Genomic DNA, 14,489 nt, shown 5'->3' with positions numbered 1-14,489 from the left:
CTAATTATGAACATGGTAGTCAGCATGTACTGATAAAGAAAGATCTATATGACAGATCTATTACTAGGTGAAAAACAGAACAGCAAGTAATAGAATGATCTCAGTTATGTAACTATAAAAAGTTGTGTATTTGTGAGATATGACTATGGAAATGCAGAGAAAGGACTGGAAGGATATATACCAGTCTTAGCAGGGGCTTCTCCCGGGGAGGGGCGTGGGGTTGGGGGAGATCGTGAAGGGAGACGTTTGTGTTTTATTTCATATGACTTTGTGTTGTTTGAATCTTTTGCCATGAAAATGTATTCATATTATACTTAAAAAAATTTTTTTTAACTGGGGTGTATGAACCTAAAGGTCCATAACTTGATAGTAGGTTGTAGATAAAACTGGGGCTGGGACACAAAGTAGAAATGGTGATAGAGGCTGTGGGGAGCAGGAAAGGGGGTACGGGGATATTTTGTGCTTTAGACAGACCCGTAATACCACACCAGGTAACAATGTTCCTGCGAGACATGCTGACTTCAGGGTTTCTATTGTGCAATTCTCATCTCTTTGGTACAGTTTAGCTACATATTTGAATTGATCGTGAACAGAGAACTCTAAGGGCTTCCCTTGTGGCTCAGTTGGTAAAGAATCTGCCCACAGTGTGGGAGACCTGGGTTCGATTCCTGGATTGGGAAGATCCCCTGGAGAAGGGAAAGGCTACCTACTCCAGTATTCTGGCCTAGAGAATTCCGTGGACTGTATAGCCCGTGGGGCCACAAAGAGTTGGACACAACTGAGTAACTTTCACAACATAAGATGTCCTTCAAATAGGTGAACAAATAAACAAACTGTGGTACAGCCATACAATGGAATATCATTCATCAATAAGAAGAAATGGGCTATCCAGCCACAAAAGGACATGGGAGAATCTTAAAAGCGTATTGCTAAATGAAAGAAGTCAGTCTGAAAAAGCTACATACCATATGATTCCAACTACGTGACCTTCTGGAAAAAGCAGAACCATGGAGACAATAAAAAGGAAAACTCTATGGGGCTTCCCTGGTGGCTCAGTCAGTAAAGAATCTGCCTGCAATGCAGGAGACCTCTTAGGTTGGTAAAAGGATACTCGTAGAGAAGAAGGGAGGGCTGGGCCTAAGGAGTGCAGCATTTGATGGAAATATCTTTTACTCCACTTGTGAGCTTCTATGTAAAAGGTGCAGTTTGCCTTCAAGGGAGGTGCCATGTGTCATAAATAAGAATCAGCTCTGAGAAGGACTCAGAACTCTCTCTCCTGTTCTCCTTAGGGCATCAATTGAAGAGAGATATGGCAAAGATCTGCTCAGCCTCGCTAGGAAGAAGCCATGTGGACAGTCTGAGACCAAGTAGGTGCCACGTTTCTTTCTGGTTTCTAGGTTGTCTGATACCACTTAGGAGCCCCTGTCATTTCATCAGACAGACCTGGGCAGTAGGGTGAAATGTGTTGGTTGAAAAAAATGTTTAGTTTTTTTCCTTATTTCCAGTTGTGAAAAATAGAAATACAGAAAGAAATCTAAAATGAACTATGAGGCCATAACTCATTATTAATATTTTCTAAATTTTCCTTGAAGTCTTTTTCTGTGTATACTTTTTATAGGTAGAATTATGCATAATTTTATGCTAGAAATTCAGTACAGTGTATTATTGTTTTATATATATATATTTGTATATGTGTATGCTGCTGCTGCTGCTGCTAAGTCGCTTCAGTCGTGTCCGACTCTGTGTGACCCCAGAGACGGCAGCCCACCAGGCTCCGCCATCCCTGGGATTCTCCAGGCAAGAACACTGGAGTGAGTTGCCATTTCCTTCTCCAATGCATGAAAGTGAAAAGTGAGAGTGAAGTCGCTCAGTCCTGTCCGAGTCTTAGCGACCCCATGGAATGCAGCCTACCAGGCTCCTCTGTCCATGGGATTTTCCAGGCAAGAGTACTGGAGTGGGTTGCCATTGCCTTCTCTGGTATATATGTATATATTATATGAAACACATAGCTGTCTTTGCATCATTTCATAGTTCTCACCATTGATGTGAGGATTCTGTACCTCAATTATTCATTCTTCCATCATTCATTGAACACTCTGAGGATACAGAGATGTCCAGACATGGTGCCTACTTTGGGAGCACAGTCCCTCATATGCAAGGCTGACTTGGGCAGTCATGTGGGATCGCAGATGTAGATGGGCTCCAGAACTGGCTTAATACTCTTTGTGCTGCTATGTGCCCTGACACCAGCCATGTCTGACTCTGTGCGACCCCATGGACTGTAGCCTGCCAGGCTCCTCTGTCCGTGGGATTCTCCAGGCAAGAATACTGGAGTAGGTAGCCCTTTTCTTCTCCAGGGGATCCTCCCGACTCAGGGATTGAACCCGCTTCTCTCGAGTTTCCTTCATTACCAGGTGGATTCTTACCCTTTGCTGTCACTATTTGAAATTCGTAGTGATTTATAAACAAAGAGTGGCACATTTTTGTTTTGCAGTGGGCCTCACAAATTATGTAGCCAGTCCTATGCACATGGAAATGTCTAGATTCCTTCCGTAACATAGCATACTGAGGGAGACTTGGGGGAAATAGTTTAGGCAGACCTTTGCAGATCTCTGCAGATGTGATTGTACCTCATGCTGTCATGCACACTGCTTCGTGCTGTAGACAGAGGCAGACCCGCCCTGAGGTCTGTGTCCGCTCAGAGACAATAGTGAGAGCAGACAAGACATTGCCCTTCCCTTTCTCTTCCTTTGATCCTAAGACACATACACCCACACCCACACACCACTCATTCCAGATTGCAAAGTACTGAATTACTGAGGAGGAGGAAAACGTGGGAGATATTTAAAGTATTAATAGTTACATAAGCCTTAAAAAGGGGCTGCTGCATTTGTGGCTCAGTGGTAAAGAATCTGCCTGCCCATGCAGGAGACTTGGTTCGATCCCTGGGTCAGGAAGATCCCCTGGAGAAGGAAAGGGCAACCCACTCCAGTATTCATGCCTGGAGAATCCCATGGACAGAGAAGCCTGGCGAGCTACAGTCCATGGGGTCACAAAGAGTCAGACCCAACTGAGCGACTGAGCACGCTGCAAGCCTTAAAGAACATGTTACCCTCAGACATAGGACATGAGTACATGGAGAATTTATTTGTTGATTATATTATTTATATTTCTGATGTTTTAAATGTTAAAACACACTGAAAAGTAAAAAGGCAAACATATTGAATGGCTGTGAATCCATCACTTAAATTTAACAATTATTCATACTCATCATATTTTCTTAGTGTAGTTTTTTATGAATTTAAATCTGGAGTCAACTAGATTTTACTAAGTATTTCTCCAAGTTTTCCTAGTAATTAGCCATATTTATAGATGAAACTCTGAGTTCTAGCATTGGTCATTGTCACAGAGATGTCACTGTTTCTAGGCTCTTTCGGGAGACAGATTTTATTTTGTTTAGTATTTATTTATTTATCTATTTGGCTATTTTGGGTTTTAGTTGCAGCCAGCAGACTTCCTATTTTTGCTGCACAACTTAGTTGCCCCGCGGTATGTGGGATCTTCGTTCCCCAACCAGGGGTCGAACCCATGACCCCTGCATTGCAAGACATATTCTTAACTGCTGGATTACTGGGGAAGTCCCAGGGGACAGATTTTAAAAGCTTGAGTTCATATTGATATCTCTAATTCCAATTTAATTTATAATTCACTTCTTTTTTTAAATTTTTATTTATTTATTTTTTATTTTTATTTTGCTTTTTTTCATTTGTTTTTTTATTTTTTGTTTTATTTTAATTCACTTCTTTTATTTTATATTTATTTCCTCTTACATAGAAAATCTTGGTTCCTGACAATATTAGCATAATTATTGGCTTTCTATGACAATATATATTAAAATGTTTCAAAATGATATTAATACAGCTACTAACAATGAAACTTCTGAATGAAACATTTCTTTACAGTGCTTTTTGCAGTTCCTCTTGCAGTTCCTCTTGACCTTGTATACCACTAAGAATATTGTTTTCTAAGGTCACTTAAAATACTATTTTCTCTGTGTGATTATGTAAGCAGTTTCATATACAGTTAAGTTTATTTGTTTGTTTTAAATATTAAGAATTGTTTTTTTCTTGCTTGATTTAGCTTCATGTCTTTGAATATGTAAAACATTTCTATATTCACCTGTCAGACCTACATAGTATTAGGTAAATTTCATTGTCATTCAAGGATAGGTTCTGTAGTTTCAAGGAAGATTAGTGGGTCAGTGGATCTAAAGCCTTGTTTATTCATAAAGAAAGCATAAGTCACTTGGAAAGATATCCAAAAAGTTTTTAGGTGATGTGAGGGAAAATAGCCATGTTCTCTCACATAGTATTGCTTGGAAAATATATTTAGCAGAATGAGTCTGATGCAAAGTGGTATTTCTTATATTCTTGCATGTTTGATTTATAACTCGGTAAATTTTTCAAGAGATTCTAGCACCAATCTCTTCTATGAAAAAAGCTTGTCAGTTTTCCTTCTAAGAATTTCTCAGAGAGGAAGGTGAATAGGATATGAGACCTGCGGACTATGTTTCCAAGGTTGAAGTGAAAGGCTGTTCAGGTACTTCTGGTTTTGTCACCTCCAGGATGCTCTTTAAGAAGATGCCCTCGATGAGCATGCACGACTTTGCTTGTTCAGGGCCTACGTAGGATTTTTTTCCACCTCATCAACCACTCTGAGAGAGTAGTCAATGGTGGATCTTTGTAGCTTCTGGTGGACCCTTTTAGGGTTTAAGGCCAGTGTCTGTGAGAGTGGCGGGATATTTTCTCTTCCCACAGTTAAGGAGAACACCAGTGAGGACGGGGCAGGGATGCTATGAGAACACCATCCCCAAGGCTCACGTTCTCTCCTTGGATTGTTGTCAGCATCTAAACGCGGGGAACAGCAGTGAAGTGATGTTGTGGGACAACAAAGCTGATGACAAAGTGAAGAGAGTTTGGGCTGCTCTCTTAGTGGCCTTTTAAGCAGTCACTTAGGGTGGAGGAAAAATTTTAGACTCAGAACAGACTTCATCTCTGTCACTTTCCAGCTCCACAGCTCATTATGGGGAAAGACTTCCAGTTCTATCTGAGGCCAAGACCAGCTTTCTCTCTCACTAATTCCAGTCATAAGCCTGCTCTTGAGTGAGGCTCATGCATCTTACTGGACCAGCTGTGCATTTGTTTAGATATGGACACTTTCTAGTGCATTTTCCTTGAGAAATTATATCATAAGGCAGGGAAAGTGTACCGAGACTGTGCAGTTAATGTTTTTCTGCTTGATGTGTTGGTAATAATTGGGAATGTTAATATGAGAAAAGGCAGGGAGAAATAAGGACTCTTTGTTTGAGGATAAATAAACAGAATGGGAAAAATGAGGTGTAGTTAAAAGAAGGGGCCCAAAAAAAAAGACGAGGCCAGCTGAAAGATACAAGGCTTTTTAGTTTGTAAAATAGCAGAACTTGCCACCTACACGTATATGTATAGAATACGATCCATGATCCCACGCTGCTGTGGCTAGGGGCTGGACCATGACTTCACTTAGTCCTATTTCTTCTTGAGTGGCTGGAGTGATCCCAGTGAGGTCTGCATTCATGAGGGCAGCGATGAGCAAGAGAATCCCGAGAGCCACTTCACCTCAAAAGGAAGCATGTTAAGGAAGTGTAGGACGGGGAGAACTAAAACCACGGGCAAGGGGAGCTGTAAGGGAGGAGGAGCCGCGGGTTATGAGGGAGAGAAGGAAGGAGATTGACAGAAGGTATGAAAAATGAGTCATGGTCTTCTCCACAGAAATTGTGAAGTAAGAAATGTGTCTTGTTTTAAGCTGCTAATTTTGTGGTAGCTTGTTCTTCAGTGATAGAACACCATGTTCATGACTGTCTCTTCCGTTAAGACTCTTAAGTCTGTGACGATGTCTGTCTTGTACCACTGAATCACCAACATCTGACACCATGCCTGGCCCATAGTTTATGTGCAATAAGCATCTGAGGACCGAAGAATGGATGAAAAAGGAGGTGATCAGGAACCATAGTTTGAATCCCTCTTTTATTGGCTTTTATCCATATTTTGGGCTGGATGAATCACAAGCTGGAATCAAGATTGCTGGGAGAAATATCAACAACCTCAGACATGCAGATGATACCGTGACAGAAAGTGAAGAGGAATTAAAGAGCCTCTTGATGAGAGTGAAAGAGGAGAGTGAAAAAACTGGCTTAAAACTCAACATTCAAAAAACTAAGACCATGGCATCTGGTCCCTTTGTGAAGTCGCTCAGTCGTGTCCGACTCTTTGTTACCCCATAGACTGTAGCCTACCAGGCTCCTCTGTCCATTGGATTTTCCAGGCAAGAGTACTGGAGTGGGTTGCCATTTCCTTCTCCAGGAGATCTTCCCGACCCAGGGATTGAACCCGGGTCTCCTGCATTATAGGCAGACGCTTTACCATCTGAGCCACAGAAGGGGAAAAAGTGGAAACAGTGACAGATTTTATTTCACCGTGGACAGTGACTGAGGCCATGAACTTAAAAGACGCTTGCTCCTTGGAAGGAAAGCTATGACAAACTGAGACAGTGTATTTAAAAGCAGAGACATCACCCTGCCGACAAAGGTCCTTCTAATCAAAGCTATGGTTTTTCCAGTAGTCATGTATAGATGTGACAGTTGCAGCATAAAGAATGCTGAAGAATTGATGCTTTCAATCTGTGGTGCTGGAGAAGACTCTTGAGAGTCCCTCAGACAGCAAGGAGATCAAACCAGTCAATCCTAAAGGAAATCAACCCTGAATATTCATTGGAGGGACTGCTGCTGAAGCTTCAATACTTTGGCCACCTGATGCAAAGAGCCAACTTGTTGGCAAAGACCCTAGTGCTGGGAAAGATTGAAGTAAATGGAGAAGAGGGCGACAGAGGATGAGATGGTTAGATAGCTTCACCAACTCAATGGACATGAATCTGAGCGAACTCTGGAAGATAGTGAAAGACAGGGAAGCCTGGTGTGCTGCAGCCCCTGGGGTTGCAAAGAGTTGGACATGACTTAGCAACTGAACAACAAAAACAACATCATATTTCTAATTATCATACTTTAAAGAATAACTTTTATCCTTATGAGAAATGGATCATAACTCCTATATTATCCTTGGGGAAAATGAAGCATAAAGAATTTTGGCATCTGGCTCCACCCAAATGGACAGTAAAGCATTTATGATGCTTGAGCCTGGGACTGAGGGGTAAGAGAGAGGAAACTAGACTGAAGAAGCCTTGATCTTTTTGTTGTCTTCTCAAGCTCATGGGCAAAGATCAGATCACAGGCTATCAGTTAAGACGTGGGCTGGGAGAAACATGCAGTGGTATTATAATAAAATTATACAGCCAATTTCCAGAACTGAAGCTACACATGCTTTTATTTTTTTTAGCACCCTGAAGCGAGCCCTTGAAGTCTTCAAGCAACGTAAGTGATTCCTTAAAAATGCATTTGCTGTCCTTGGCAAGCTCTGTGTTTGTCATCACAGCTGCGTTTTAACTTGAACAGCTCATACTGGTTTAAAAAAAAAAAAAATAGAGCAACTGCTAAGGTGATGAATAGCCCTTCAGAGTTGAAATCAATTGGAGAACCGTCTATACCTGCACTTCATCATGTGCATTTGACTCACTTCAGGCAGTGGTTCTCACACTGGAAATCCAGGGCGAGGCCCTGGCCCTGGTCTTCAGGGGTTCCTGTCCGTTTCTAGCATTCCCTGGGCCTGTGACTCAGAGTTTAAGGCCTTTAAATTTTCTGTTCTTAGTGCTTCCAAGCTAAGGACTTTAACGTGGCACAGTATGTGCTTAACATGTTTCTGTAGCTAGTTGAGTGGTGCTAGATATCTTTCCATTTCATTTCATATAAATCTGCCTCACTCTTATATTTAACATTTTTTATTCTACAAAATGCCGCATTTCCTCTCAAAAAGTGGTAAATTTCCCCCCACCCACAGTACTGTTTTTTCCCATGCTTGCCAATACCAAGAATGCTCAAACTTTAATTCCAAACCGAAGGATAAAAAGTGATATATTTCTGGATTTTAAAAATTTTGTGGGTTTTTTTTTTTTCAGTAGTTTTAAGGCTGAATATGTTTTCAAATGTTTACTGGCCATTTGGCCAATCTTTTAAAAAAATTCATGCTCTTTAACCATTTTAAAACTCTGGAATAAATAAATGTATTTTGATTTGAAGCTCTTTTAATATAGCTATTTACTCTGTTGCGTAAATAGCTATTTTTTTTTTTCTAGTTTTTTGTGTCTCTTTTAACCTTATTCCAAGTTATTTTGACACACACAAGTTTAAAATTTTTTCTTAGGTCATATCTGTCAATCTTTGTATCTTTTTTTTTTTTCAATCTTTCTATCTTTAATGCCATCTATAATTTGTATCCTTGGAACAAGAAAAAAAATTTTTGTTACCTTTTTTGAAAGGTAAGTCATGCTCTTTACAAAGATCTCAGAAGATAAAGGGAAAAACACCAATAATCATTCTATCCAGAGAGAAATTTCTTACAGGCTCATGAGATGTTAGAAATGGGAAGAACCTTAGAGTCATGTAATGAGAAATAGGATTGAATTTGAAATTGTAGTGGGTTTAGTAATGTGTGCTAGCATGCAAGCTCCATGAACTTCTCCCCTGCCTTGGGCATACACTAGGTTAGTGCAGCTAGTGGTGGAAAGCTGAACTAAAGGTTTGCTGGCTTGGCTGTAGTGGTTGGGGCAATGCTGGGTATGTGGAGGGGCTTAATAAATGTTGGTGACCAAGTGAAGCAGGTTAACTTTGCCACGTACCCAAGAATTCTGTATATGTTTTAACCTTTTATATGGTTTCTTTGATTTGAATTCAGACATGTAGGTTTGTTTTTTTTTAATTCTTTTTGCAGAAGTAGACAATGTGGCACAAAATCACATTCACCTCGCACAGACTCTAAGAGAAGAAGCCAGGAAGATGGAAGAATTCAGGGAAAAGCAGAAGTTACAACGAAAAAAGGTAAGGTTTATGTGTTACATGGTTTATGTGGTTGGGTTGGGTTTATGTGTTATATCTTACATGTATTAAGATGTTGCCTTTCTTCCAGCAGAAAACTCCAGGCTGGCTTTCTCACTGAACTGTTTAGCTCAGCTCCCAACCTCAAGCACACACACTCATCTTTTAACCTATGAGATTACTTATCGGGAACCATGTGGGCACTCAGTCTAGACAGGGATGCCTCTGTGCCCACTTATATGCTAGGTCAGTTCTCTTTTAACTTGTTGCAAGAATCAGAGGTCCAGCTTGCTTTCCTGTCCTTTTTCTATCTGCTGCCACTGTTTAAACTGTGACTGGAAAGGGAAAGCCCTGTTTTCATAAAAGTCTAGCCCATCCAAGGTGGTGGGTTTTCAGTTCACATTCCTCCTCCTGGTCAGGGCAATATGGATGGGTAAGAAATGGAGGGGACTCAGTTCTCCCTGGAGACCAGAATGTAGTCCAACCACTCTATTTTACAATTAGGGAAACAGAGGTCCTGGGAAATTCAAGTCCTTTTGGCTTCAAAGTGGATGTTATACAGGCTCTTTTTCCTTGACGGGATATATTCTGGGCAATTATGTGGCAGGAGGTGGGAATGAACAAGAGTTAATAAAATTGGCAAACATTTAGGAAGTTAGAAGGGTCAAGACAAGAAGTGCAGATTTATGTTAAAGTGTTCCTTAGACTAGACCACCCTCTGTTCTGTCTCCCTTCTGTTTTGGTCCTAAAAGTTTAATTTTTTTGGCTGTGCTGAGTCTTTGTTGCCGCAAGGGCTTTTCTCTAGTTGTGTTGCATGGGCTTCTTGTGGAGGTGGCTTGTCTCACGGAGCGTGGGCTCTAGTGCCTGCAGGCTTCAGTAGTTACAGCTCGAGGGCTCTAGAGCCCAGGCTCAAGCTGTGGTGCATGGGCTTAGTTGCTCCAAGGCACATGGAATCTTCCCAGACCAGATATCGAACCTGTATCCCTGCATAGGCAGGCAGATTCTTATCCACTGTGCCACCAAGGAAGTCCCCACAGAACTTTAATATCTGGTCTCCAAGGTTGGCATGAACTTCATGTGAGAGATAAACTCTTCCCTATGTAGCATCTGAACATGTCCACGGAGGTCACTCCAGACAGCTCTGCATGGACTTCTTGGCGATCTTTCTTCATCCTGGCCCTTTACTGTCTGGAAGTCATTGTCCGCAGTGTGCGTATCCAGTTAACCGCTGATTTTACCCATGCCTCAATCCCAGCAACTTTGCCTGTGGTTCTAAATCAGAGTCTAATTCCGACCTCCCTTATGGCCATTTGACATTTGGAGTGGGTGGCGGCATCTTAAGAGCCTGACTACCTTCCATACACTGTCGTTTCATAAGCTGCCCGGACAGCTGTGCCTCTTCTCGGAAGGAAGGGTAGAAACCAAGAATTAAGGAACATGACGTCGGGTGTTTTCAGACAAATTCAAGGTTCATGTATCTGGTTTGAGGGGCACATCTGGCCCAAAGTATATGTGTATTACACCCATCTATCTATTGGATGGTCAGACTCTTTTTGTCTGCCATTGCAAACCCTTCCTGTTCTCCAAAGAGTTTACAATTTTTCAGCCTTCGACAGCCAGGGTCTGTGCACACATGATTTCCACCAAGAGAAGAAGAGGCTTGTTTCCTCACAGTCTTAAGTGCCCTTGGTTTCAGGGAGAGTTTTGTTAATTTTGCAAGGCTTCTGAAACTTCCCTTCCTAGCATGTTACAAAGACCAAGTTCTTACAGCTGAAACTATTTTGAATTATCTTAAGCAACAGCGGAGCCTGGGCTCATTCCACTGCTGTCATCAAAGTGCCCCACGTTGTGCGCTCTCGACAGCAGGAAAACAGCTTCTGAGCTTTCTTTGCCAAGTCCAAAGTTTATTCATAAATTTAGTTACTTGTATCACAGTGAACTATGGGTTGTTCCACTTCTGTATTTAGATACTTAAAAAAAAATAAAACTTTTGGAGAATATGTGTCAATGTTAACTTCTCATTTTCACTGGTCAAACCCTGCACACGTTGGTCTCTCACTTCTTGGAAATTAAGCCATTTCCATTTATCAAGGAAATCCATCAGTTGGTTTCTTTTAGTGAACTGGGGCAGGGGAGGTGTGGATAGAATGGCTGGTATAACTTTTCAGTGAACTAGCTTATAGAACTAGGAGAAGCCTTTTTGATCCTCAAGTGGAATAGGTGCCGCTGTTGCTGCTTGTGTTGAGTCCAGAGCCGCAGCCGGACATGGGGCTAGAGGACGAGCAAAGGATGCTGACTGGGTCCGGAGATCCCAAGGAGGAGGAAAAAGAGGAAGAGGAATTAGTGGATCCTCTAACAACAGTGAGAGAGCAATGCGATCAGCTGGAGAAATGTGTGAAGGCTCGGGAGCGGCTGGAGCTCTGTGACGAGCGTGTATCCTCCCGGTCACAGACAGAGGAGGACTGCACAGAGGAGCTCTTTGACTTCTTGCATGCAAGGGACCACTGTGTGGCCCACAAACTGTTTAACAGCTTGAAATAAGTGTGCCGATTTGTTCAACCCAGCCTTCCTCACCTGGGTATTGGGATATTTCCTCATGGTTTTGAACATGATGTTTATTTGTGTAACTGAGTTCACGTGAATCTCAAGGATTTTGGCTTAGGCAAGTAATTTCTGTGTAATTATCAGTGATTTCATCTTAATAAAGTCCAGTGATCAGAAAAAAAAAAAAAAAAGAACTAGGAGAAGGCAATGGTGACCCACTCCAGTACTCTTGCCTGGAAAATCCCATGGACGGAGGAGCCTGGTAGGCTGCAGTCCATGGGGTCGAGAAGAGTTGGACACGACTGAGCGAGTTCACTCTCACTTTTCACTTTCATGCATTGGAGAAGGAAATGGCAACTCACTCCAGTGTTCTTGCCTGGAGAATCCCAGGGATGGCGGAGCCTGGTGGGCTGCCGTCTCTGGGGTCGCACAGAGTCGGACACGACTGATGCAACTTAGCAGCAGCAGCAGCTTGTAGAACTAGTTTTCTGAAGGTGGTGACAAATGCGGCCGTGGCCGTCCCTCCCCCAGAGCATAGCGCCTGGCCAGAGAGACTGATGTGACAGTAATCATGCTGGTGGAATGAGCCTTAAAAGATGAGGCGGTGAAGCTGCCAGCCGAACCTGCAGTGGGGACACCTAACCTAACCGGTAGGCCGGGGGAGCCTCCTGGAGGCAGTGACCCTGAAGCTAAAGCCAACAGGGTGTGAAAGACGGTGTGAGTGAGGGCGGAGAGAAAGGAGGTTCTCAACCCTGCAGGTCGGCAGGCAGGGAGGGAGCTTTGGAGCCACGCTCAGGAGGTTCGACGTTTTAGGTGCTGAGGTACTTTCCCAGCCCAGAGCATCCTAAACTGAACAGAGGAAGCGCGTGGTCACTCACTCCATCCTCTGGTGCCTACATCATGCTTTACTGTCTCAGCTAAGACAGGGGTGATCATGGCAGAAGGCCCTGTGTCGAGAGCAAGCTCCGAAGAAGGGAACCTCCTTGGTCACATAGATTGTCACTTCCAGTTTTCAGAGTAGAGTCTGAGTGTAGGCAAACAGACAAACAGACCATTCAGCAGCTCAGTCAGCAATTTACTGCAGGCCATTATTATACATCTCTCTTCCTTTTCCCCTTCCTCTTGCCTCTCTCCACTTGATAGCATGCAGGGCTGTGGCTTTGCACTGTTTTGTGTTACTGATAAGAAAATGTAATCAAATTTCCACTAGAGTCAGTCTAAACAGAAAGAATGAGTCCTGGAAGAAAGACGTCCCTAAGGAGCCCTGAAAGAGGCTCCCTGGTGGTCCAGTGGTGAAGGCTCTGTGCTTCCACTGCATGGGGCGCAGGTTCAATCCCTTGTTGGGGAACTAAGATCCTGCATGCTACATAATAAGTCCTGAAAAAGAACTCATGACTTACTGGGGTTACCATGAAAAGGCCACCTTACAAGTGAGTATGGACATGAGGAGACTTAAATCAAGGTGGTAGCAGCCAGCTGGACTGGGTGTCCCTGAGTGGCCTTGAGCTATATCACTTTGTGGGCTCCAGGGGTCACACCAGTTTGGTTAGAGCTAGACTGCTGCTCTCTAAGATCCTGCTGATATACAAATACAGGAATCCTTGAAGCCAGAGAGAAGAATGGCATGAAGTACAATAGAGCTTTGTAGCCACATGAGAGGTGCATGATGCCAGTGTTACGTAGAACTTGGAGATAAGGAGGCCTGGCTTTGGCCATAAACTATAAAATAATAACAGCTCCTGAACTGGAAGAATGGCAGTGTGTAAATTTGGACTAGGAAGGACCATGGACAGACCAGCATTGCTAACTGATCTGCTCTGTGGAGCCCAGGAAATCAAGAAACATTATGAACAAACTCTCCTCTCCTCACAGAGGCACCTCACAGAGGTGCACACGTGAGCCACACAGCTCTCTGTCTGCAATGGCAGGGATCTGTCTGCCTGGGAGTCTTTCCCCGTGGGGTCACATTTCTGTTTCTGTCCTCCGTTTCCTTGAAGCCTTCACCCAGTTACTTCCTGGTCCTTCCATTTCAGCTGGGCTGGGAGATGGGTGTTCCATTCTCAAGAGGGCCCCTTGCGGGCTCGCCCAGGGAGTTTCATATACTCTACAAAGTTAGTATCTGAAGGGAGACCATCCCAAAACTTATATCCAGCTATCTTGAAAGTCTATCCTATTTGTGTGTTATGGTAATAGACAAAAACTTAAGTTTTCCAGAAGAAAGAGACATATTTTAATATTCTTAGTATTATTTTGCGTTATATCATTTTGTACAAGGGCAATGCCATAACTCATTTTGAATTGTTGCATTTCTTGGCTTTTATATACCCAGCTGATTTTAGAGGGCTATCATGAGGATAATGGTAGTTTTGGGTAAAGATTAGGAACAAGGACACGGGAGTCTGACTGTGCCCAAATCCCAACTCTGCTACTTGCTGAGAATATCATCTTGGATGAGGTTACCCGGGAACGGGGATGAGTACTCACAATCGTTGTGATGCATGAAAGTCGCTTAGCACATAATAGTGTGGGAGCTGCCGTTATGTCTGGGCTGCGCTTAGTCACTCAGTCGTGTCCAACTCTTTGCAACCCCATGGACTGTAGCCCGGGATCCTCTGTCCACGGAGATTCTCCAGGCAAGAATACTGGAGTGGGTTGCCATGCCCTCCTCCAGGGAATCTTCCCAACCCAGGGATTGAACCCAGGTCTCCTGCATTGCAGGTGGATTCTTTACCATTTGACCTACCAGGGAAGCCCACTATTATGTCTGAGAGTTGCATTTTTATGATCAGTCCCGTTATTTTGACTAATAAAAGTATTGTCACAGCCACATCAAAGAAATTGCTCCCAAGTGATCTCAACCGAGTAGCTTACCTTTCCTGGATTAGATGGTGAACAAAGTAGGACTAATCAGCTGTTCCACAAGCAT

At 43.0% G+C, this 14,489-nt stretch overlaps 2 protein-coding genes across 2 annotated transcripts in view; both read left to right on the top strand.

The window, feature by feature from the left end:
• Positions 1 to 14,489, top strand: part of PSTPIP2 (proline-serine-threonine phosphatase interacting protein 2) — an 85,103-nt gene that overhangs the window by 53,415 nt on the left and 17,199 nt on the right. Inside the window, exons 3-5 of the mRNA XM_061130700.1 lie at positions 1,290 to 1,367; positions 7,428 to 7,462; positions 8,916 to 9,022. Coding sequence (XP_060986683.1) covers positions 1,290 to 1,367; positions 7,428 to 7,462; positions 8,916 to 9,022 — 220 coding nt within the window. The remainder of the gene's footprint in view (positions 1 to 1,289; positions 1,368 to 7,427; positions 7,463 to 8,915; positions 9,023 to 14,489) is intronic.
• LOC133047500 (cytochrome b-c1 complex subunit 6, mitochondrial-like) lies at positions 11,221 to 11,748 on the top strand. Its single transcript, XM_061130734.1, has one exon. The coding sequence runs from the start codon at positions 11,285 to 11,287 to the stop codon at positions 11,558 to 11,560; it is 276 nt and encodes a 91-aa protein (XP_060986717.1). The 5' UTR covers positions 11,221 to 11,284; the 3' UTR covers positions 11,561 to 11,748.

The sequence above is a fragment of the Dama dama genome, chromosome 27 (assembly GCF_033118175.1).
Source record: "Dama dama isolate Ldn47 chromosome 27, ASM3311817v1, whole genome shotgun sequence".
Classification (NCBI taxonomy): Eukaryota; Metazoa; Chordata; class Mammalia; order Artiodactyla; family Cervidae; genus Dama; species Dama dama.
This window is presented reverse-complemented; position numbering and strand designations above follow the sequence as displayed.

What these genes read in the sequence shown, in the direction of transcription:
- LOC133047500 (XM_061130734.1), top strand. Translation starts at nt 11,285, where the DNA reads ATGGGGCTAGAGGACGAGCAAAGGATGCTGACTGGGTCCGGAGATCCC.